Source organism: Amblyomma mixtum, chromosome 8, assembly GCF_055824585.1.
Source record: "Amblyomma mixtum isolate Tamu chromosome 8, ASM5582458v1, whole genome shotgun sequence".
Classification (NCBI taxonomy): Eukaryota; Metazoa; Arthropoda; class Arachnida; order Ixodida; family Ixodidae; genus Amblyomma; species Amblyomma mixtum.
Genome location: NC_143019.1, coordinates 74,535,608 through 74,561,289, shown reverse-complemented (window position 1 = coordinate 74,561,289; position 25,682 = coordinate 74,535,608). Strand labels below are relative to the sequence as shown.

Here is a 25,682-nt window from a genome sequence, read left to right as displayed (position 1 = left end):
CCGAACGCTGATTCTACAAAGGTCCGAGTTAAACACTCGAGTAATCGGTTCCAATACCTGTCGCCAGCTAGCCTTCAACCTCAGTGAGCAACGCATGCTGCATGGAAAGAGAAACCGTACGACGCCCCTCGCAACGGGCTGGGACGAATGGTTGTGTCTGAATTTTAAATACAAAAATTGGTTTTGACGAGAAAAAAACGCACACAAACTCTCTCATCTCGATGGACACCTCAACAGAGCCTTAAGGGAATAGGTAAAATCAAGGAAGGCATGCGATTAAAGGTGCATATGTCGTCGATTCGAATCCCTGTCGCAAGATAACCTCCGGCTTGACTAGAGCATGTAAGCTACATGCAAAGAGAAGTAGTATGACATCAAACGGAAGGCTGTACGATGAGCGCTTCCTCACATTTGGTAAGAATGTAGTCGGGAATACTGGCTTACGATTGAAGTCAGCCTGTGCGATACGGATGAAATTTACACCATTGTCTCAAATCATCGCGCTGGGCTTGGTGTCTGCGTCTAGCCGCATGATGGTGTCACTATAGTTTCATTGCATCGCTTTAATTTTTTGTACCTCTTCCGAGTACACACACTAACACACGCTGGCTTTCGTGTTAATGGGGCTAGTGAGGCTTTCGCCTTCAAATTATATAAAGCATCAACCATCATTTCACCAGTAACTTACCGCTTGTTCCGCATAAACGGTGCATTGGAAGATTCATATATCTTGTCGCTGTGTGAGTAACATGCGGTTATTTTGTTTCTTTCTCTACTTTTTGTTATTGAACATTTGGTTCCTGTAATGGTTCTTGGATATGGAGCAATGTACTACTTCCTCCGAGCAACTAAGCACTCGTCAGTTCGTGAATCCCTAAAAGGAGGCTAACACTCCGATGTCCAATCTGAGCTGGACAAACACTGATTGCTCCCGATTTCGAAATACACGAAAGGATATTTCTCGTGCGCCTTTCGACTTCAAGGTTCTGCTCACTACGTGTGTTTATCTGCACAAGTGGCTACGTTTTGACTCATCCCCTGCAGCATATAAGGGCATCGGCACTGGCGGAGAAGGTCCTTTGCAGACGGCGAGTGCGTTACACTTTGGATCGCAGCGTGCCGTAAAGAAAGGTGAGTACTGAGCTTTTTAATCGCTATAAATAATGTCAGCCTTCCAGTTTCAACTTTCAGAACACGCCTTGTAATGTGTCACGCTTATCAGAGAGAGAGAGAAAGGAAATAGGCCGAAGCGAAAATTACAAAGTTTTACTAGCGCAACGGCTCTTATGGGTTCCCTTTCAGCCATGAATCACAGTACATCTGAATACATTTTGGAAGTTTTGTAAGCAGGATCCAACCTTATGCGACGAAAATTGCCATCTTGCCTGTGACTGCAGATGCAATTTCAGCAGCATTCGCCCACGTCCACATTGTGACTCACCTTCTAGGTCCGAAATATGGTTTCCTTCGTTCTTTCGAGTTATATCAGGTCATGGTTTATGCCTCCAGCGCACTTTAACATCTGAAAGTTCTCATGCTTGCTAAAGAGTTAAAAAATTACAGAAAAGTTCTGTGCCCCTTCGTATCATAAAACTGTGTAGGGTGGTCGCCTAGAAATTTGCTTTGTCGAAACCTGTGCCTGATCTAAAGGCTGGATTTTTTGGAGTTAGGTCACAGGTAAAGACTAGCCTTCTCTTCCACCGCGGTAACCCTCGACTAAATACCAGTCCAGCCACAATGGAACATATATCCTAATCATAGCCGAACTACACTAGTTCATTTCATACAGTCGGAATTATGCGCCAAATATAGATATCGCTTCGGAAAGATGACAGATGAAGCGCGAGAGGAGAGAATTTTAGGAAGTACGTCGAGTTTAAATAGACACTCAGCGGCACTTGCACGGCCATGAACTATATGCGCCAAAACTCATTTACAAACGTAAATTCCGGTCGCGGATGCTGGAATCGGACCGGGGTGTCTTCCACCCCTTCGTGTGCTCCGGTCCGCGGCTTCCTTTTATTGGCTTCACGTGCAGTTAGAAAACTTTTCACGTCGAGATCTCTAGGCTGGCCAGTTTGAAGGACTGGTTCAGTGAGAAAATGTAGTAGACGCAGCTGCTTCTCGTGAAGCCTGCGTTGTTTTTAAACAGAGCCTTGCTGATAATGTTGGCGGGATGTTTGGCCTGAGAACTCGCATTTATCGTAACGTATTAAATAGCTTCGAAATGACTTTTCTTCACATGTGCTTCAAAGGGACGTGATCTGATCTTCTGTTCCTAGCCGGCGGTAACTACGGCTGACCTTTATAAATACAGCTTCTTGTGGTGTTGGTATTTCGCAAGAAGCATGAGAAGCCTGCGTAGAACTCTACTGGCCGGCAGCTAGACTGCTTTTGGACTGCGCTTATCCAGATGCTCGTCTTGTAGCGCCCCTGTTGACATCACATAGCGCGTCACTTATCACGCAGATAACAAAATACGGCGACACGTATCGCTTCCTCCTCCGCACTTCTCAGAGTCGGCGATAAAGAGGCTGGAGTGCTTCCAAACGAGGGCGCTATGGACGACCAAGAAAAAGATATGACGGTGTTTCAAGTGTCGTTGGATTTGCTGTGTTCCGATAGGCCATCTACAGTTTTGACAATGTTTCTTCAAGAATTTGTCGCAGAACCTTTGCGTAGGGCGTTCTGCACCATCTCAAGAAATCTTTCTAACAGTCCGTTGCTGCTCGGGTACTAAGCAGAACTGAAAACTTGCCAAACGGCGCGCTGTTTCAAAGACGCCTCGAGCTCGGAAGATGTGAACTGTGCGCTGTTACCACTTACAACCGTCTCTCGAGCGTCGTATCGAGCGAAAGAATCACGTAACACTGCTATGGTTGCTTGCGCGGGCGCACGTCATGAAGTAAACCTCTGGTCACTTTGAATGCGCGTTTACTGCAACTATCAGCATACATTTGCGGAAGGGGCCCGCAAAGTCAATATGTACTCGGGACCATGGTCGCGTAGGCCATCACCACGGGTGCCATAGTGACTTTTGCGGGATATGTTGCTGCTGTAGGGAAGGACAGGCAATGTCTCACTTGATTTTCGAGGTATTTTTTTACGGATGGCAACGATACGTAGCTTCGGGCCAGTTCCGTGCTCCCTATAATATCTGGGTGTCTCTGATGGAGCTCCAACAAGACTAGATGTTGCTCTGCTTGAATGGTCGTTTGAGCCGCGCGTCGCGGTCCTCTGGGCTTGCGTTCAGGAAGCGAATCATTGTGTAGCTTGTGCAAATTTCAAAGCCATTTTGTAGTAGCTTCTAATTGTTCCTCTTAATGGCCTCAGATATTGAAAGTTTGGGTTTTCATGACTGTTTTCCCGAGACACTTCTACAGCACCTACATATTTCTGGACTTAAACACTAACGAATCATTATATGCAGTGCTTGATGTCTAGAAATCTAAGCACATAAAAATGTGTTGACGTTGGTATTATCTTGCCTGCAACAAGCAGAAGTTAGGCTTGCGAAATGAATCCAGGAAATAATCCTTAGGATGGATTCCAAGGAAATTTACGGTAGCTCTGGTTTTCCTCCGAATGTCTTTAGTTAAAGTGATTTGCCAGCATGAAAGCTATAAAATGTCTACCATGTACCTATCTACAAAACCAACCGTAATGAGCTGCTTTAGATTGTGCGAAGGGGAAAATGAGACAAAATAATCTCGCCGTGTACTGATTATTCACAGTGGACCCCTTCCATCTGGGAAGAAATGGCCGCCTTCTTTTCTTGAAGCCGTGACCAGATAGGTGGACCACGATAGTTGAGCCGTTCGACGTGGACAGCTTTCAACTAACACAGTCGCATCATGGGAAACGCCAAGAGCAGCAAATCAAGGTAATCACTTGAAGTACCTCGCTGGGACCATCTCCACCAAGGTGCCAGGCAGGCAGTCATAAGAAAATTTGACCTGATATGCTACTGATTCAAACGCCCTATTGTAGTTTTGGACACTAGACTCCTCGCCTTCGCCAAAATTAAGATTACTCACCTTATTCTTCCGCTCCAGATGCTCTGAAGTTAACCACGGATCCAGTCATACAAGCGGCATTTAAATCGACGGGCTGCGACATATTTTTACAGAGATCAGTGTTCCATTGCTTATAAACGTTCTGATATTTATGTTGCTTTAATTGTATGTACTATCGGGGACAAAAGTGGTATACTCCACGTAGCCGGAGCCGGAGCAACGGAAAACTGCATTTCAACGCAATCTGCAGGCGGCATCTCGGACCCAGACAGCCAATCTGTGACCTTTATTATCAGCAAGCATGTCGCTGGTCTTGTTTCAATGTTTCTTGCTTTTGCTCGCCAAAATGCTGAGCGGCGCCGCAGCAGTAGGAATCTGGTGGCCCTCTTTTCATTTTGGGTTTTCTTTTTTCCAACGCACGTTCGAGATACGGCTTCAGAGCCGGCGCTCGCACCGTCATAATGCGATCAAATGCCCGCGCGCGCAAGGCTAACTTGCGTGGAAGCAGCGCATTTTTCAAACATTGAAACGAGCCAAGCAGCAGGCTTTACTGATAACAAAGGTCACAGATTGGCTATCTGGGCCCGAGATGCCGCCTGTAGATGGTGGATGGTGTTGCAACGCAGTTTCCTGTTGCTCCGGCTCCCGTCGCGTGGAGTATACCACTTTTGTCCCCGATAGTACTTATAAAAAATTAATTTGTGCGCAACCCCATCAGAAATTAGGTTTTCGGTCAAAGTGCACTGTTGCAGTGTGGTTTCAGTATGTCCAAATGAATGATCCAGTGTGCTTTTTACATGTTCACACGAGCGTGCTCACTGTTTCTATACTCTATTCCGGTCATCTAAGAAAAATAGCACTCTTGACTATAAACGCTGATTTAGGCCTTTCTTCCTATTCAATTTTCCTAGTGTTGAATAATAGCAAGCGAGGAAATCTGTGTACTCTTGAGAACCGAAAAACGAAGTTATGCGTTCACTGCTTCAGGAAGTTACGTGCAGTGACCGAACGCTCCGCGTGTGCTACCTTGGACGATGAACAGCTGAACGCCCCCACTCCAGCTGTTTTGGGCTTTGTGTCGTGCGCGTGTGTTTGTACTGTGTCCTACCTGACCTTCACGCGCGTGCGACCAGTATATATTTATATTTTATCATGTATATATGTAAATAGATTTATTGTCAGTGTACTCCTCCCCCTGTTCTTTCTACTATCCCCCGCCCCCCCCCCCCCCTCTTTCTTTTCACTTCTACACACTGCCTGCTATCCTTCATTTACGCTGCCCCAGCTCAGGTGCTTCCAGCAGCGATAGCAGATGCCGGTTAAGAAAAAATTCTTTTACCTTTCATATTCAATGAAAAATAAAAACCACTACTACTACTACTGCTTCAAGAACGACTGAATTCTGCTTGTTAGCTGGCATGGCTGTGGCGATTCTGGCCTCTTAGTACTGTCAGTAGCATCATATACAAATGTAGATAAAGTCCTGAAGGTGTGGAGACCCACTAATCAGCCATCCTGGCAATAAATAAAGCCTTAATTCTCTTTGTCGTACTCGTGGAGTGATCGCAGGCTGCACTATCACAACAAAAATGACGTTGAAAGCTGTAGACCACGGTCTCCGCAAGGACCCTGCCGGCGGATGACAGAAACATAAGATCGATTACTTTATGTCAAGGTTTGAAGTAAAAAATGGCTGAGGCTTAACTTGGTTAAGCCTGGAGAATGCGAAGCATCATCGTGTCGCGTAATTTGGAGGCGCACAATCACAGCGACGGCGCGAGGTGGGCCCCCGTTTCTCCACTGTCGTGACGTCATGTATCACGAGATTTGGAGGCGCACAACCACAGCGACGGCGCGAGGTGGGCCCCCGTTTCTCCACTGTCGTGACGTCATCGTGTCACGTGGTGTGACGTCATGTATCACGTGATTTGGAGGCGCACAACCACAGCGACGGCGCGAGGTGGGCCCCCGTTTCTCTACTGTCGTGACGTCATCGTGTCACGTGGTGTGACGTCATGTATCACGTGATTTGGAGGCGCACAACCACAGCGACGGCGCGAGGTGGGCCCCCGTTTCTCCACTGTCGTGACGTCATCGTGTGACGTGGTGTGACGTCATGTATCACGTGATTTGGAGGCGCACAACCACAGCGACGGCGCGAGGTGGGCCCCCGTTTCTCCACTGTCGTGACGTCATCGTGTCACGTGGTGTGCCGTCATGTATCACGTGATTTGGAGGCGCACAACCACAGCGACGGCGCGAGGTGGGCCCCCGTTTCTCTACTGTCGTGACGTCATCGTGGCACGTGGTGTGACGTCATGTATCACGTGATTTGGAGGCGCATAACCATGGTGAAGGGCTGAAGTGGTAGCTAAAGTAGTATGCTTCGCATAAAAAATTAGTTCAGAGACGTTTCAGAAGCCACCATTGTGGCCAGGAGCGTGTAACGTTGTTCCGACGTTTTATTGTTAAATTAAACCACTTCCATCAACACCAAAGAAGTGGGGGCTGTCTGTGGTTTCATCAGTGTTTCCGCTGCAGTGCACAGTTTTCAGTTTTGTTATATGCGTGGACTATGCTCTTCTCCGTTAATAGCTGCACAGTTTAAGATCCACAGTGCTAGTTAAGAATTCACTCCGCCTTGAAACAGTGCACTACCTTTTTTAAAGTGCAGCGCTATAGAAGAGATGAACCGAAGGTGTGGTTTGTACGCCACTTAGACTGTCGCCTCAGGTTCTAAAATTCACTAGAACTCTATTCCTTCGAGGTAAATTGGTCAAAGCGCCAAATACAAAGCTCTGCTTTCATAGCCTTGGATAAGGTTGTAAAGAGACACAGAATTGGAATATATGCTGCATGCATACGTGTACTGTATGCAAAACGACCCTCATTAGGCAACTTTTTTTCTTTATTGAGCTAATTGAGAATGATGGCGCCTGCGTGTGGTAATTCTGAAAAATATTTCAGCTCACCTAAAAGCATACCCATATTTCCACTACGCATAAAACAAGGAAGTCAATGTGCTCTCATCGCGCTTCACATGCTGACGACGTTACTTGCATGCGGGCGTCTGCATGGGCGCGTAAAAAAAATCAAAAATTCAAGGGTGGACCTTGTTTACCTAAAGTGCGGCGAGGCGAAACTCTTTAGCGCGGTGTTGCTGCTTGTGTCACTGATGTGTGGTTAAGATGTTAATTAAGTACACAATTTTTTTGCGAATCTTAAATTCTGGAGACACTGGAGGGTGTTTGGGAGGCATCCGTCTGATTCGACGCCTTACTGCAAACGCTCTCCAACGTTCTAGACAAGAATAACTACATCTTCGTTTGCATGAAATATAATCATAGAGATATCATCATGGAGTGCAGAATAGAGGGAGAGAGTGGTGTATTTAGGTACCTTAGTAGCAAGCGATTTCAGTGAAGCAGTAACTGAAGCAGTAAAGCAATTGACACAAGCTTTATAATAATTAACAACTCACCACCGTTGGATTGCTTGAAGTGTTCTTTTTTTGTATGCAGAGAAACCGGTGAACCACAAAATCCTTCTTGTGAGCCTGGGAGCCTCCCCCTTAATACGAGACCTGAGCCTGAGATTCGTAAGTTACTATAATCTCCGGCTGCTCCTTTAAAAACTTGCTGAACAAGCCTATTTGTAGTAGAGAGAGGGCTGGAAGATAGGATTCCTGATAACGCCAAACTAGGTGAAGAACGGTTTAGGCGAGTCTAATCACCTAAAGGACGTTTCGCCAAGAGGTCTTTTCGAGGACTTCTTTTGCCGAATTGTTGGCTAGTCGACTAAAGCTGTTTCTCAGCCCTTGTTCACTTTATTTTGTGTCATCAAGCATATTTGCTGTAAAAAAAATAGCAATGACAGAAACAAATGTCACATCATTTGACTATAATCTTTTTGGGCCTATATTTGTTGCAGAGACTGTTATGTCTTCAGACACCGTGTCGACTGCTTAGGCCCCCGTACAGTGACCCATCTAAGGACATGAATTATTCGACGACAAATCTTGTTGAGCTTTTCCTAGCAGTGTTTTCATCACCATTGTCATCGCCATCGTCATGAAAGAAACTTCAAACTGATTTTTGATAAAACCTGTCCTTGGGCAACGGCGACCCCCTTATCGCCGCAAACTCTGTAATCTTACATTTATTCATTTTCTTTTATTTTCAACACACTGCAAGACCCTACAGAGATTAATACAGAAGGGAGTGAGTACACATTCAAACTTTTCCTGGTTAGAGCCAGAACAAAAAAAAGAGCAGCTTTAAAGATTTACAAAGAGGCAAACATAAACACTAATTTTAACAAAAGATTGTCTTGACAAGCTCAATAAATTTGTCAAAATATGCATGCGCTGTAATACCTGATTGAAGTTCGTTGCATCTGCGTGAAGAGTACCAAAAATAGAGGAAGAAAAAAATTGTTCACGCAGGATAATTCTTCTCATTTATTTAGATGCATCTCTCGAGTGTTACGGGTGTGTTCTAGTTAGCGAAATGTGAGCAATTTTGCTTAAAGGTGTTGTGAAATAGTAGATACAAGAACATCTAACGTTGTACTTCTTCTCTACTAGCCAGAGTATGAAGGTCTGCGGATGGCGAAAATTCAGCGGCTCAGCCGTACGCCTGTGACAGTTATACAAATAATCGCACACCCTTACTTTTAATTCTTTCGAGCTCCAAATCGTTTCCATTCATGCGTGGAAAGCAAACTTTAGTTGCATATTTCAAATTCGGCTCAATAAGTGTGACGTAGGCCATAAGCAGAATAAGTGTGACGTCGAAGTCCTGAGCTGCAAGACATTTTTTTGAACACACAGATTCTGAATTGTTTTTTATTGTTATCTGTTGCCCATGCGCTGCCCAGACCTGAAGAAATGATGATCTCCAGATAGCGCTGATCGATAGCACTTGGAATGCTACATTGTTAAGGGAATAATATCATTCTAATCTTCTTTTTTTCTGTAAAGATACTGGAACCATTTTGTGTATAAACTTACTGACTTCTGCCTGTCATTGAATCAGTGCTCAACCTTTTGCAGTGCGTTATTAGGTCTACATTAAGTATCAGTGTTTTTGAGCGTTTGCTATAGCACGCAGTCGTTGGCAAAGAGTGGGATTTTAACCTCAAATTTTTTGGCGATATCATTTATGAAGAGTAAAAAAAAAGGAACGGAGCCAGATCAGTGCCCTGAGGCATACCGGAAATGAATGAAACACGACTGAATGAATGGTCACCAAACTACAAATTATCGCCTATAGGACTAATAGTTGCTTATCAATCATGCTTGCGGCCCATCTGCGAGTGTGTTGACAAGTTTAAAAATTAGTTCATCATGGTTTATCGAATCACTTTGAGACTGGTTATTAAGAGCCTGTGCAAGGTTGTGAAATATTTCTGTCATTCAAGTAACTGTAAATAATCAGCTTCAGAAGCTGTTCTGGCTCGGATGAATTATATAATAAGTTTCTACAAATTTTGTTATAAATCTGAAGACAATACACTAAGTCATTCTGCAATATGTACAAGCTAAGGTTATAGGCCGGTAATTTGCTTGGAATGAATCTCCTCCCCATTTATTAACTGTAACAACTTTAGCAGTTTTCCATTCTACGGAGAGACAGTTGTCACGTATTTATTTTCAGTATATTAGACACAGGTACTTACTAATTTTATCTGCGTACTGTTTGAACAATTTTTTCCGGAGTTCATCAAGGCCACTACATTTTGTTTGTTTAAGTCCGTACTCAATAACACAAACTGCAAAGCAGTTTCGGAGATAGTTGGTGAGCTGACAATTTCTTTTCGTTCATTATCAGTGGTAAAGGGGTGCTCTATAATGTTACATCACCCGTAAATATGGACTAAAAATAATTGTTTCCATCTCCCTTCCCTGATTTCGCCTGATTTTAATCGGTTGCTTTGTTGAGAGTTTACGAAACGCTAAAATTTTCGCGGAGAGCCCTTGATTAAATAATGGAATGCGGTGCTACTGCATTTCTCGTAACTGTTGCTATTGTCTAAACGAATCTCTTCATTTATATATTCAAATTGCATCAAGACATTCGGTGTTCGATTGTTCATTAGTACAGAAAGAAAATAAATCTTGCTACTCATGGGTAAGGTATGTCACAGTAGCAGCATCATCTGCCCTATTGAAAGAAAACATGTATTTCACAGAGCCCTTCATTCGAGTTACACGTGAAGTTGGCAAAACACATAGATGTAATATATGGCCTACAGGCCATCTAATACTTGCACATTGACATAATTTTTGTGCAATCCTTCAGTGACAAAAATCAAATCTAGAACAGAACTCAGGAGTCCCTGAATATGGGTAGGCGTGGCAATGAGCTGTTTAAGGCTAAAGAAAACATAAAATCTAGAATGGGAATAGAGTCTGTTGATCACGAAATCCGACCACTCCAATTTACAAGCTTTGAAATCAGAAGCCATGATTATTTTCCTTCGAGACGTGCGCTTGAGCATGTAGTCATAAAAAGAATCAAGTTACATCAGAATTCGGGGGTCTATAGACTGCACCCCCGCTAAAAAGACATTCTTAGAGACAAACCTTCCACCAGAAAGTTTGAACACCGGTAACACCTGGCATTGCAGAATAAGATATGCCTATTCGCAAAAGAACTGCAACGCCTCTCTTTTTGGAAATCTGTCCCTGCGCACAAACGCATACCAGTGCGGAACAATTTCATGAATACAGATAATCGTATGCAGCCGTATACTGGTTATAATGAAAATATCGGGTCAAAATGCCTGCAAGATAGCCTCAATATCTTACGCTTTGTCGATGAGGCTACGCACGTTCAAATTTAGCAAGGTTACCAGTGCCTCGACCGAGTGTTCCGGGCCTCCTCACTGTTTTTTTTTTGTAATTTCGTGGTTTCAGTCCTATGATGTAATTAAATACTGCCTCAGGAGAAGAGCCGGTCATTTATTAGGCCTTTATCAGACATCAGCATCCCGTTTTGCTTTCTGTCTCGGTTTTTTTTTTCTTTTGCTGCGATTCCTTAACTTCTTTGGACTGCTCGGAAACCGCGAGAAAAATCTTCACTGAGTGAATAATTAGATACTTTTAGGTTAGCGCAGTTGTTTAGAACGTTGCTTTGGTCGCGGTAATCAATTTATTTAAACCGCCTCAGTATCTGCGAGCGTCCTGAATACTTCGGAAGTAAAAGAAGTGCTAATTTTTTTTAATTAAGAAGAACATATATGAGCTACCGAGGTTCATCACTACGCTCTAGGTGTATTCCCAGATAACGGCCATAACGTTAACGTTTCGTTAGGCGAGGTTGCTCCCCTTATTTGTGTCTGTGTACAGACAACCGATGTAGGAGCACGGAAAAGCCATTGAGAAGCAGCTGTTGAAGGGCATAAAAGCAGGACAGAAACAATGTCCCGGTGAACAGGTATGCAAGTTAAAAGCATTAATGTGTTTCTGCAAAGGAGGAAGGGGGCTGGGAGTTTTTTTTTTTTTTTTAAGTAGAGGCTTCGGGCGGATTCGTTGCGTGTTTCAGTTAACTGCATTACATCGTCACGCTTCGGATTAACCCTCTTGCATTACACGCTACTGCGTTGAAAACACAAAATAATGGCCGAATCCCGTAGCAGCATGCGTAGCGCATACGCTCATCGAGGCAAGCTCACGCGCATTTACTCATTAATATCGAGTGAAATTTCAACGCCAACGAAATAGATGTCCTAAGCTAACTGCTAGTCTTCTCCAATTTCATGCTATTGCGAGATATGAAGTGCGCCAAATGGAAGCATAATCCTATTTTGCGGAAATAATGTCTAACTTGAAGCTGTTTCGTCCTTTGTTACCGGACTAACTCCCAGAGATTCCGAATTCTGTAATGTTCATATACATTTTATGGATCTAGATGCATGGCGCGTATATTTGAAAACATTACGCATTACGCACTGACTAAAGAAATAATATTATTTATTTGCCACAGAAATCAGAAGACCGAGGTGCAAATGCTCCTCAGCATCTGGTTTTGGAACTAGCTGATTATTTTTCATTAAAGGGCAATGTTTTGTGCAGAGTTTGCTTCACGTTACCACAAGTGCAACTCTCAGTGAGCTAAAAAAAAGGTTAGGCGTCGAATCAGGACGCACTGCCATGTATTCGACGTACGCAGTAAGGCTCATACTTAATTTGTTCTGAATGAATGAGTGACTTATAATTTCGGGACTTCACAACAGCTGCCTTCAGTACGTTTCTTTTTTCAAGCGTTACCATTATAACTATCATTATCGCAAAAAGCTTTTGTATTTGCGTGTGAAGCCTCGGGATAGGCGGGAGAAACTGTAAGAGGGAAGAGAAACAGAGGGTAGGAAATGATGGGTGGAGAGAGTAGAGAAGGCATGGTCGGCAATCAGAATAAAGAGTTGACAGTGCAGATGGGGAACGTCGTGCTCCACTCTGCTCGATTAGATCAGGAGAATTGAGTTGGGGTACCGTGTCTTACACGATGATTGAATAAGTGGATCAAGCCACCTACTCTCATGGCCTCAACCCCTCAGCGGTAGCAACAAGCGGTAGCGGTATTATGTGAAGTCTCCGTCTTCTATGGCATAAGTGACTGTAAAGTTTTTGCTAGTAGACATGATTAACAGTGCGTCTAAGGCCTCCTGTGTGATTAGAGCTGCGTAGGCTAATTTCGAGTGGTGGTGGAACTTTATTTCCAGCGGATATAGAGGAGCGACCCGAAGTCGCTCCCCGCTTAAACGACGGCCGCTATTCCTTGGGCAGCGGCGGCGTCTTCGGCCAGCTGTAGGAGTTTGAGCTGTGTCCCCGGGTCGGGGCTGAGCAATAGAGCCTCCCAATGATCAGAGTCGGTAACGAAGCGACTCGCGAGTAGGGACTGCGGGCAGTTCCAGATCATATGATTTAAATCGGCTTTGGCATCACAATTTTTGCATTTGTCTGAGTACAGTCCATCCGAATAGAAGCTACACAATTCGGGATTTGGATAGGTTTTAGTTTGAAGCTTACGCCAGGCTTTCGCCTGTTGCTTGGAAAGCGTTTTATCTGCTGGGGGAAATCTGAGTCTTGCAAGCCTGTAGTGCTGCAGGATTTCTCTGTAAGAAAACAACCTGTCCTTGCCGGAGTATAGGGCGGGTGGACTGCACGACCCAGCTCGGCGTGATAGTTCTCGATCTAGGTTATGAGCCGCCTCATTACCAGCAAGGGAGGCATGAGCAGGCGTCCAGATTAGGCGAATGCGCCGCGTGGGCTGATAATTTAGCAGAATCCGTGCTGCTTGTGGAGAGATTCTTCCAAATGTGTAGTTACGTATTGCCAATTTTGAGTCGCTGACAATGGTTTCTGCCGAGGATCCCGCAATGGCTAGAGCAATGGCTGTTTCTTCTCCAACATGTGTGTGCTGAGTGCGTATAGTTCCCCCCGTTATGAGTGTACCACATTCCGTGGTGACCACAGCTACCATCTTGTCAGCCGAAGAATCTGCTGCATCAACATATGCCACAGAGGTATCATTAAGGAAGCGTTTGCCTAATGATTTGGCTCTCTCTGCACGACGTTCAGCGTGGAAATCGGGGTGCATGTGCCGAGGTAGTGGAGGAATGACCAGAAGCTGGCGTATATGTTTGGGAAGGTCAGTTGTTGGTCCCCCTTGTCGTTCGTATGTTATGCCGAGTGTGGACAGAATGTGTCTGCCAGTTGGTGTGGCCGTTATTCGTTCGTACTGCGAGACGGTTACCGCTTCAATAATCTCACTTAGGGTGTTATGAAGACCGAGACCTAAGACTTTCTTAGTCGCTGTGTGCATGGGTAGCCCAACTGCCTGTTTGACGCATTTTCTGATTATGGCTTCCACTTTCTCTTTTTCAGCTGACTTGAGATGTAGGTAAGGGCATACGTAAGCGATGCGGCTGATCACAAAAGGCTTGTACTAAACGGAGAGTATTGCTTTCCCTCAAGCCCGAGTGGCGGTTACTAATGCGGCGAATGAGTCGCATAATTTGCTGCGAGGTTCCCTGAAGCTTCTGAATTACGTCACCATTGAAGCCGTGTTCTTGTAGAATTAGGCCCAAAATTTTAATTTTGGGTGCTCGAGGAATGGGGACTCCGCGAATACTGAGTTCGATGGCCGGCTAATTTCGAGTGTCTTAAATCTTCTCTTCGGCTTATAGCCCTTATATAGGCATCGCTATACTAAGTGGCATTGTCACACACGGCGTTTCACAAAAGACTTAGCAATGTTTAAAGACCTCGTTTCTCGTGTAGAGCAGCGCTTTCTTTGTCATAGCATTTTCAGCGGGGTGAGTGCATCAGAGTACAGCTAAATCGTGCTAACTAGAAGGATGGTCAAATAATGATAAAAACTTGCTCAAAAATCAGCATCCATTTCTAGTTTCAAGATTTTTGAGAATGCTATTTTTGGTCACCACGGCAGTCCTAGCAAGTTCGGAGCAGCACTGTGGCGAAACCGAAAGCGCAATGTCGAAGAGAGCGCCAGCCTACGACTGGGAGTTGCACTAAGCTGAGGGTGTCCCGTCATCATTTCGCAGAGTCTAGGTGGGCGCGGCGAGCGGGCAGAGTGCACACGACAGGCACGTCAGAGTGTGGTGCCCATACATAAGCGTGACGAGCGCATGCTAAGATCGCCTCTTTTTCGGTTTCACCAGTGTGTGATGCCTAACTTGTTTGGACTTCAACAACGACATGAATGGCCTTTTCGAAAACCTAGAAATTGCATATGAAAATTACTTAAAGTAGGTTATAAACATCTCAATAAAATACGAAGAAAACTGAAATAATTTTAGGATAACAATACAATTTCAATTAACCACCTGGTGGATAATCCGTCATAGGTGTATTCTAGCGCGCAGCACCACTGGCAGTGCTGTGCTTTATTCAAAAACTGTATTTTCAAAAACTGCTAACAGTCTCAGGTGAAACACTCTGGAGGTGCTCAGTTGGCAGAGGTGGACCATTTGCTCCATTGCTGAATACAAACCTAAAGCAGTATCCAACTGCCCTGATTCCTCTCACTCTAATATAAAGTATCATTCCCGACCCGCAGGTCCTTATTTTGCTATACCGGTGGATTTCCGACACAGTTGGGTACTCTGTCACGGCGGCAGCATCCCAGAAGACGCTGTTCCCGGCGGCGAAGAGGGTGGTGCGACGACCTACATCGGCCTCGCAGAGCACGAAGGGGATGCTATTCCGGGCAAGGTTGTGCCCTCGGACGGCTGCTGCTACGTACCCCACGATGGCGCCGAACACCGCTATGGGAATTATGGTGTGGGTATGACAATGGCTCAAATTTTATTTTAATACACCTACGGTACATTGGCTAAAGAAGGCCGTGAGTGACACGCTTTCGGTGTGCGCAAAGTAGTGGTAAAGACTCGCATTTCTGTCGTGAATTTCATTACAGAGAAGCAAAGCACGTGACTAACTGAAAACATGTGCAAAAAGATGGGGAACATGTTAGTACGCTGCGCAATTGATCGAACACCGCACGTCCCTCACAAGAGACGATTGCTCAAACCACTAGGCCGAAGCAGGGCTCATGGCATAAGTTGAGCGTGAAATCACAACACAGAGCACTTTCACACAACGTGTACGTATAACAAACACACGGTATAACATGTGCGTATTGATGATTTTCATAACTCTTCGTTTTTTTTTTACCTCTTCCACTCTGCTCTCCTTCTGTCTTTATCTCCCAAATTCCCCTCCCTACGCAGAGTAGCATGCCAGCGATTTTTAAAACGCCGGCTAAATTCTCTGCTCTTCATTAAAGAGTCTCTCTCTCTCTCTCATAACACTGACGTATTAGAGGAGCAATGCAGAGAGCTTTCTCTAAAGAGGATCAGTATCAATGGAATGTAACTTTTGATCCATCGAGTTGTAGGACATTGTAGAACAACCATGCATAGTGAATCCCTTATGGCTTCCCTAAAGATCAAGATATCTGAAAAAGTGAGGGCACGGGCTCTCTTTTTCTGACGCAGACTTAGAATTTCAGGGGTGTGCGCAGGGTCTCCAATATACTTCTTAAAATGAGCATACAGCCTCGTTACTTTTGACAAACAATGAATTACTCGAGTCAATAACCCCTTCCCGTCTTATAGTTAGGGTCATTATCAGTGTCACGCAGGCAGTGTCGTCGTTTTTCGCTACACAGACACAGTTTACAGGCTAGTCTATAATACCAATAAGGACAATTCCGTCCTTTACTGAGGCCTCTACTGATAAGCAGTTGGCTTCTCACAAGAGATCATGCCCTCGCCCCAAAAACTGACCATAGCTGCTACCTTCTCAAGGCTGCGAAAGACGCCGGCAATGTTCGTTTAGTATTGTTTATGGTCCGGTTGAAGCACATATCAAGCAGTACTTCTGTTACCAACAGAATGATCAAATGATTCTCTTGCATATATTTTATTTTGTCCAGTCACAGGCGCCGTAGTTGCTCAGTAAGAACTTCATGGAAAGCAAGCGCCGCATAGGATCGCTTTACGCGGAAATGGCAGGCCCACGGGGTATCTATTAGTCCATAAATTCTCTTCGGTTTTCCGAGCAAGTTTTATGTTTACTCATAACAATGTTCTTTGCGGTGAAAAAGATTCGTTTGTATGTGAAAGATATGTACAGTGTTTCTCGTCGTAATGGGGAGATTTTATGTCATCCAGTTGAACACACCCTGCAATCTAAACAAAACTGACAGCGAAGGTACAGCGCAGAGCCATCTTTTTTAGAAGCCACTTGTCGAGACGGATAACAGAACCAGTTTTGGATAGCGGATACACTTATCCTGAGGATGCATTTTTCCGGAATAGCGAAGGTTCAAATAATTGCTAGTACATACGACACGCGAGATTATCTTTGCGAAAGCGCGCCTCGACGGCTGAATAGTGTCTCGCAAGGAGGCACGATTATTTCTAGTACCATCCACCGCGTATTTGCGGTAAGGATTCGGTGATTTGGACTGGGAAGAGAGAGGCTTAAAAGTTAATTGTGAAAACTTTACTAACCTCGAAAACATGATGATACTGCCTAGCCAAGTAACTTTTGAAATAGGCTGCAAGCATTATCGAGGGTGTAGGCATACACAGTAGAAGAGCAAGGTTCCGGGCTAGTTGGTAATGCATTTAAAGGAAGAAACAGCGCGACGAAACACGGACACACGAAGAAATGACACACACACGAGCTCTGACTCACAACTGAAAGTTTATTCTGGTGGAAAGACCCTTAAATAAAAAACAAGAGGGGGTGGGTAACAGGGCTGCTCAGCGATAACCGGCAATCAGTGTGGTCGCGTCACAAGATAACACAAAAACACAACAGGGAACAAAGGAAAGTTATAAGCGATAAAAAGACGGTGTAAAATGCCGCGTAATAAGTGGTCGGGTAACATTAACAAAAACTATAAAGAAGTAGCCAAAAGGGCGGGGAAAGGTAAAAACTATGAAGGACAAAGATGAAAATTGTACAGGTGAATCCATAAAAATATAACGAATGTAAAAACGTGAAGAAGGTAAAAAGTTTAAAAAACGTGCTAAAAAAGGGGGTGTGGAACTAAAAGCAAGATAAAAGCGGTAGCAACGAGGATTCCGTGAATTAATCAGCTGTGTGTGGCGCACTAGAACCTTCGGCGTTAGTCAACGCACCCAACGCAACGCAACCCTCCTTGTCAAAAAAAAGAGCTAGATTTCCTGGGTGCGTTGACTAACGCCGAAGGTTCTAGTGCGCCACACATAGCTGATTAATTCACGGAATCCTCGTTGCTACCGCTTTTATCTTGCTTTTAGTTCCACACCCCCTTTTTGGGCACGTTTTCTTAAACATTTACCTTCTTCACGTTTTTACATTTGTTATATTTTTATGGTTTCGCCTGTACAATTTTCATCTGTGTCCTTCATACTTTTTAACTTTCCCCGCCCTTTTGGCTACTTTTTCATAGTTTTTGTTAATGTTACCTACCTGACCACTGTTACGCGGCCCTTTACACTGTCTTTTTATCGCTTACAACTTTGCTTTGTTCCCTGTTGTGTTTTGTGTCATCTTGTGACGCGACCACACTGATTGCCGGTTATCGCTGAACAGCCCTGTTACCCACCCCCTCATGTTTTCTATTTAAGGGTCTTTCCACCAGAATACACTTTCAGTTGTGAGTCAGCGCTCGTGTGTGTGTCATTTCTTCGTGTGTCCGTGTTTCGTCGCACTGTTTCTTCCTTTAAATGCACAGTAGAACAGTGCGTCTACAAATTTATACTCTGAAAACTAAACTAAAGTACAAAAGTATTGGAAAGGAACTGCTTTATATAATCGTCAGAGAAATGTTATAAATGCTATGGAGATACATTTACTTAAGTCCACTAGTGACCATTGATCCGGAGTAGAATGGTGAAATAGCTGCGGAAATAAGAATGTGTTAAAAGGCACTTCGCATGTAATTTCAGGTCATGAATCGCAGCTTACCTGTGTCCCTCAAGAGGAAATTATACGACAGCTGTAGCTTAGCGGTGCTCACATACGGTGCACAAGCGTGGAAATGAACGAAAAGGGATGAACTTAAAATGAGGACACTACAGCAAGCAAAGGAAAACAAAATCTTCGGTGTATCTTTATGAGACCGGAAGCGAGCAGAGTGGATCGGTGAATAAATGGAGTTAGTTACAACCTAGTCGAAATCAAGAGCAAGAAATGGCACGGGCGGGACATGTAATGCGAAGACACGATGACGAAGATTTTCAGGGGACCAGTCTAGATTCCAACACAAGGCATTTAAGCAGGGGCGGAAGAATGGCAGGTGGGCGGACAAGATTCGGAAGTCTTTAGGAATCAAGTGGTCGCACAGAGATAAAGTGAAAAGATATTGCCGAGGTCTTTGTGCTGCTCTGGAAGTAGTTAGGCCGCGATGGCTATGGAGATGTTTTTCTTACGTTACAAGCCACTGCTATGGTGCACATATGCGGAGTTCGTGGAATTAAAAAAAAAGACAAAGGATTTAGCGCCGTTAGGCCAAATGCATATTAGGGGCCCCAAAACTTTGGTTTTAAGTTCGCTTTCGGTTTCAGGTTGAGGCTCGGTTTTCAAGGTCAAGCAGCGAGTGGAGACTGGTGCCCATCGTGCTAGCGAACTCAAACTGGCAGACCCTTAAGCTCAGTATTAAGGGTATGACGCGAAAACCCTAATGGGCAGAGCCCAAAAATGCGGAATGCGTCATTCCTTTCATTACATTCATATATCGCTGGGAGTCCTCACACCACTCTTGGCGCAGTGGTGCGGCGGTTAAGCGAAGCAGCACTGCCCTGCGATAGTAGGTGCTGCAAGTGGGGGGAGGGGGCGGGGGGGGGGGTTGCTTGGAGACCGAGCAACCTATTAGAACTAATAATTATCTTAAGCGCTACCTGGGAAGTGGGCGATTTGTTCACGATATTGCAGTGGTACGTTTTGTAACGACATAAAAACACGTGACCTGGTGACCCACCTTCTGGCCAGGGCGGTGGTATCGAGCCATCCAGCGCATGAGTTCACCTCTAGCGCTCCTCGGACTGACTAGTTCGACGAGTTTCACTTGATCGTGGAAGCCTTCATGAATAGTAAATGCCTGTTAGTTTTCAGCATGTAACGCCAGAGTTAAACTATTAAATATCGCCCTCCTTGTTACTACATGCGTCATCATAATCCCTATGGTGAGAATTTTATCGTATGTCTCTACATGGCAGGTGCTCCCGTTCCGTGACAATCCTTTTGAGTGGGTCAAGGATTCCGGGGGTTACGTGCCGGATGGAGCCGTAGTGGCCGGTGCAACTCATTTCGGAGAAGCCCTCTATGTCGGTCGAGTTGAACACGAGGGCATGCGGATTGTCGGCAAGATACAACGCTCCCAAGGATGCGTGTTCATTCCCTATGGCGGTCAAGAATACCGTTACACCAACTACGAGGTTCTGGTCGACAAGTCTTCCATTAGGTAAGCAAGAAAAACTTTCTGGGTTGTGGTAAATAAACAAGAAATCATTTGTAATTAGCTCCACAAGCGTCTTGTTAAAAGTGCCCATAATGATGCATGAATAATGCTAATACACAGTTTAATGTTATTCACATTGGTGTTGATTTTTCAATAAAATGATCCGAAAGGTGATTCCAAAAATCCTTTCTGAAAAATAATGAGAATCCTTCACCAACATATCCAACATATCAGTGGGCGCAACTGGCTAATAGACAAGCAATGCGCAGTTCTCTGCCCTGAGGTAGCGAACTATCACTAGAAGGAGATGCATTCAGGATATTAAGCATAAACGTCAATACAGAGATCTCTTCATTTTAGTCAAATGAAATGCAATTCGAAAGGTGTCTAGTTGTATTGGTTTATTAATCCATAGAACTCTGCACGAGGACCATGTATACTTGCTCTACCAGGCGCTCCGCTATCGCAAGGCATCTGCGCCTTGTTATATGTCACTCTTGCGTTTCTGATTGCGGGTTCGGGGGTCCTCACGCAGGGGCTCTTCTTCACTTGTTCCTTCCAGCTTCGGCACATCATTTTTGCGCAATGCCTTCATCGCGCATACTAACCGGTACAGGAATTACATCCTGTAAAAGATAGGCGAAGCTTCAAAGCGAAGACCTAAGGGAAAAACAGGAATAAGGGCATCAAAGGGAAGACAATATTGTGGCAATGCTAATGAAAGACCACTTCGGAAAAGAGAGAGGCAGACGTGCAATAGTCTGCGTGTTGTGCAGAAATTCTGAAATATGTTCAACTCTGGCAGTGTTTCCGCATGCTTTGCATACCACCTGGCACTAAACGATAAAGCATGGTCCCTTCGGATGACGGAGAGTATTGAAAAGGGAATTAAATGCTACATGGGCGGCAAATAGCCAGGTTGAGAGAACTTAAAAGACTTTTCGGGATAGACTCTATTTCCAATCAAACGTAAACGATTCCTTCATGCCTCACAATGGTACTATTTAATTACATATTCCCCCGACACACTGAAATGAAATTTTTTTCACCATGTTGGACAACCGAATCGCAGCTGCGACAGGTTTTGAAGGTAGTTACCAAGGAAAGCGTTATCTTTGCTTTTTTAAAGCCCCGGGGCTATCTATGAGAAATGGCCACAGTCGTATATTTCGCTCCTCTTCAGAACCTGTTGAAGCATAGAGAGCCAATGCCAGCATACTTTACGGTAGCGAGCGCAACAAACATCGGGATTCACGGGCACTTCAACCGGTTACAAAGCTCTTTTGTGCACTCATCACACCTCGAAATTGTCTGATAATAGGGCGACGAAAGGGTTCTTACCATTGTTTGTGGTTCGAAAATTTCATACGCTTTTCTAAAGAGAGCAATTCAAATCACACAGCCAAAGGTGTCGAAACAGAATACCTGAGGGCTATTTAGGAGCCCAAGTTTTACCCCAAGTATTTTAGAAATCGATCCCGCCGTTTAGACTTTGAGCCTGAGGAGGGTAGATATTTACATATTACTGTAATATCTGGCTACGTGTGCGTGTCTTTGAGAGCAACAATTACTTATTTGCTCTCCGCGGTGGCTGAGGAATTATTTCTTTCAGCTGCCGTGGAGGCCACATTTCGATGAAAGCAAAAGGCAAACCCATAAGTTGCATGATGTCAGGACAAGTTTAAGAACTCGATGTGGTGGATTCCTGAGCGCTACGCAGCGAGGGTCATTGCCCATGTACCGTGTCGGGACTTTGAATCCCGTAAGTAAACCACAGTAATTCTGTGTTTCTAGGACCATGCGCTTGACATTCCTGCTCAAACAGTTTGCTCGCTCAGAACGAGACGCCTTTATTTTTTTACTACTTTCCACCCATGCAGTCGTAAGAAGATGCACCTCGTACCTTGTGGTCCGCGAGGATTCTGCATGATCGACCCCAATCCTCCGAAGACCCGTAAGTGACTATGCCCAAATTTTAGGTTGCGTATGACATTCCTGTCAAGTATGATTTATATATTCAATAACGCAATGGTGATAAAAGAATGTTCAAGCCAATTTACTTTTCGTTGAGACATCTTCCAGTTGCTCAGGAATTTTCAGATGTGCTGTCGAACGCGTAGAGAGCATCCAAGCGCATGTATGCCCACGTTTGCGCCCAGGATATGCCAATTTTGGGCCTCTGCCAAGCGGTATTTAGACCAGAAAGAAATAATTTCCGAGCAAAGATGTTTCAGTCACAATATACGCCAGAAACGCATGACTTGACTAATGTCCACCTATAGAGAATGGGAAATGCATCTTGACTATTCCCCACTTAGCATTAGTTTCTCTCCATCACATCTGTGAGAAAGCATTCCAGACTGGCATTTACGTTCCGCATCTTTCATGTTTCAAAACCGATGTGAAGAACTGCGTCTTTGCCACAACATAGGCCTTGTTCCAGGCTTAAATGCGAATTAACCAGCCTAAAGCCAACATTTAGGTTCCCAAGCATATATCGGAGGTGTGCTCGACGGAAAGCAATATACAGCATTTAATTTCGAGTATCTCATAGGACGAGGATGAGGTCATAGGATGAGGCCAAGAACCGATTTGGCATATTTTAGCCACTATATGAGCGCAGCGCTCAATACGTCAACAAGCGGCAGATATTTCTACAGCACAGGATACAACATATTATTAAAGAAAATAAAGTGGCTGCAGAAAGAGGAAAACGGATCATCAATCAATACGGACGTCTATTTCGTCAGCATAAGGCAGAGAACCCTTTAAACAAGATAGGTAAAGCGTAGGAGTGCAAAAATAAGGGTTTCCGAGCGCAGTATGTGCAACCTCTTGGCGTTAAAAATGGATATTGACGTTGAAAATGGAAAAATGAAGAACTAGCCTTAAAAATAGATATTAAGAGCCCCGTATGCATATATCTTATTCTTGATTTTTTTAACGTACCAATAGCATCACGAAGCAGCATACGTAATCTACATCGGTATCCAGGCACGAAGTGCGTCCTGTCATCAACATTTAGGGAAATTTCGAATAATTCAAGATGTCATCAAAAGTGAACCATTTGTCTCGTATAAAAATAGTTGAAACTCCCACATTTTGTGAAATTCATGCGTAGCATACAGGCCGTTTTTTAACATCGTTTTCTGATGTAACACTGCTTCTGTCACCCCTGGTTACATCTTTTTACGCATATTCGTGTTTGGCTCGGTTTCTATTTTCTATTTTCGTGTTTATTGCTTTTTAACTCCATTTTATATCAACTTCGGGTTCCTTTCGTGTTGATTCCTTCTAGCGCGTCCGTTGTACGGTAATTACTTTTATTAATTCTGCATATTCCTGTTTTGATATGCCCCTCCCCCTCAACCAATGCCCTACACGGCCTGCGAGGGACAAATAAGTAAATAAATAAAAAATAAAATAAATAAACGTTCAGTCGTACCAAAAGTGCGCAAATGTTTTTGTGCCAGAGCCCTTATGGTGGGCATTCGACGCAATTCGCCGTTCTTCGATGTTTGTTTGGTTGTTTGTTTGTCTAAATCCTGCTTTTGGACAGGCTACCCACCGTGTTGTCTCCATCATGGCCAGTGTAAATACAAGTGTATGTGCATATGCACGCACGCACGAACGCGCGCGCGCGCACACACACACACACACACACACACACACACACACACTCCACCCAGCAAACTGCCCACCATGGCATGTTTAGGTTCAACAGTGATTGGTCGCGAGATGTTGCTCGGGAAGAGCAACGCACTCCGCATATATAGGCATAAACCCACAACTTCACTCCATGAAAAGTGAGTTCGAGCACTTGAACCGGAGTCCTAGCGCACCTAATTCGCATTTGCCTAACTACGCAAATAGATCCCCCATTTTTTTTGTACCCTGCGCTATTAAACTACCACAATTCTGTAATGCCCCCTATATTTGACTGAAAACTGAATTCACTGCCCTTTGCTTATTGACGCAGCTGCATTAAGAGGCCTTGTCGGTGGCATCTACGTCAGTGTTGGCGGCGGTGTCGTTTACTGTGAGCGAAGAGTCCATGAAAAATTCTAGAGAAACTACCTAGGCGGGTTCATAGGTGGCAGGTGGGTCACCTTCATCACGTGACGTTTTGTCGTCATTGCAACGAGGCAACCATGGCATGTGCCAGCTAAATTAATAATTGGTCGCAAGAAGTTGCTCAGAAAAAGCAACCACGTGCCACCGCAGTGCCCCTTGCAGCATCGCTTAACTATTCACCACTGCACCAGGAGTCGTTTGGTTTATGGACTACGCAGCATCTATGAATATAAAGTAAAGAATGACCAATTCAGCATGCAGGGGCTTTAAGCCACTAAATCTAGCACGCCATAACATTAAGGTGGAGCTCCAAGTGCATCTAATGAGACTTACAGCAAACTTTGCTACCATGCTTTGTGTCCTCGACCGCACGTTCAACCCGACGGAACTACCCAGTAAACATTGTTCATTTGAACCACATATAGATTGCTTTAAATTTTCTTTTTTTTCCTCTAACTGTTGAAATTTGGAATCGATTGGACGGATGACTTCGCTTATTGCCAATTGAAGAGTTCGTTGTTCAGTTGCCTGACAGTTTGACCTGTTGATCTGTTTTTAATACTTTTATGTTATCTATTTCTATGCTACCAATGTTATTTGTTTTTACTAATGTATGTACCCACTCCTGCAACGTCTCTTCTCTGAGACAGCAGTATTTCTCAATAAATAAAATAAAAAGCCCGCGGTAACTTTTATCCGCCAACTAGGTCGCGCAAGAACCTCACATTCCCAGCATTTTTTTCTTTCACAAGTCTTCATATACTTTTTGTATTCTCTCCTGGTTCCCTGGCTGGACTTTCTGAAATGAACCAACTATAACCACCAGTCTGCTCAATACGACTTAATATGTAATGGTTAGGCACCTTTATAAGGGGCACACTTTCTACACCATGAAGAATGAGCTCTAACCTATTTATTTAACGTTTCACATATACCAGTTCTTCCCAGTGCTTTTTTTTTTAATTTATCTGATGAGTTCATACCTCCACCTAGAATATTCTCGAAGATGCCTACCTCCGAACAAATCTACTGCTTTGCCCACCTCATTCCTATATGTGCAGTTATGGCAGAGGGTGTCTTGCACCGACTCCCAGCCAACAGGCCATTCGGCCTGCAACGTTGACGCCGCTCGCTGTCTATTCTGGAAACTGGAACTAGGTTCTGGAAACTGTCCAGAATCGTGCAACTAGATTCATTTTAGGCAATTATCATCGTACATCTAGCGTCACCCAAATGAAAAGGTCTTTAAACCTCCTGCCCCTAGCTACCCGCCGTAAGCACTTCCGCATCTGCCTATTCCATAAGATTTTCTACTGCAATTTTCAACTTCGCTCTCGATGGATTCAACCAGCACCGTTCACTTCTCACCGTCGTGATCATCAACACAAGGTCACAGTGCCTCATTGTAACACAGTGGCATTTGCGCAATCATATTTTCCGCTAACCTCTAAAGAATGGAATTCCCTACCCGCTTCATTAACTAGCATCACTGATTGAACTCAATTTACAAGAATACTTACCACTCTGATTACATAATGATAAATTTTGTATTTTATTGTAGTGTTGCGTTCTCCACGTACTAGTAATGTTCTTAAACTATTTCCTTAAT

The 25,682-nt window shown here is 44.3% G+C and overlaps 1 protein-coding gene across 1 annotated transcript; it reads left to right on the top strand.

Moving 5' to 3' along the window:
- The first annotated feature begins 1,028 nt into the window (after positions 1-1,028).
- LOC149333023 (pfs47 receptor-like) lies at positions 1,029-25,196 on the top strand. Its single transcript, XM_089557615.1, has 7 exons — positions 1,029-1,131; positions 3,735-3,883; positions 7,538-7,614; positions 15,101-15,324; positions 19,758-20,002; positions 21,880-21,953; positions 25,135-25,196. The coding sequence occupies exons 2-7, from the start codon at positions 3,855-3,857 to the stop codon at positions 25,194-25,196; spliced, it is 711 nt and encodes a 236-aa protein (XP_089413741.1). The 5' UTR covers positions 1,029-1,131; positions 3,735-3,854.
- Positions 25,197-25,682: the final 486 nt, after the last annotated feature.

Coding starts and splice junctions, on each gene's coding strand:
- LOC149333023 (XM_089557615.1), top strand. CDS start 3,855: ATGGGAAACGCCAAGAGCAGCAAATCAAG. Junction 15,325..19,757: donor ACCGCTATGGGAATTATGGT/GTGGGTATGACA, acceptor TCTACATGGCAG/GTGCTCCCGTTCCGTGACAA. Junction 20,003..21,879: donor GTCGACAAGTCTTCCATTAG/GTAAGCAAGAAA, acceptor CCACCCATGCAG/TCGTAAGAAGATGCACCTCG.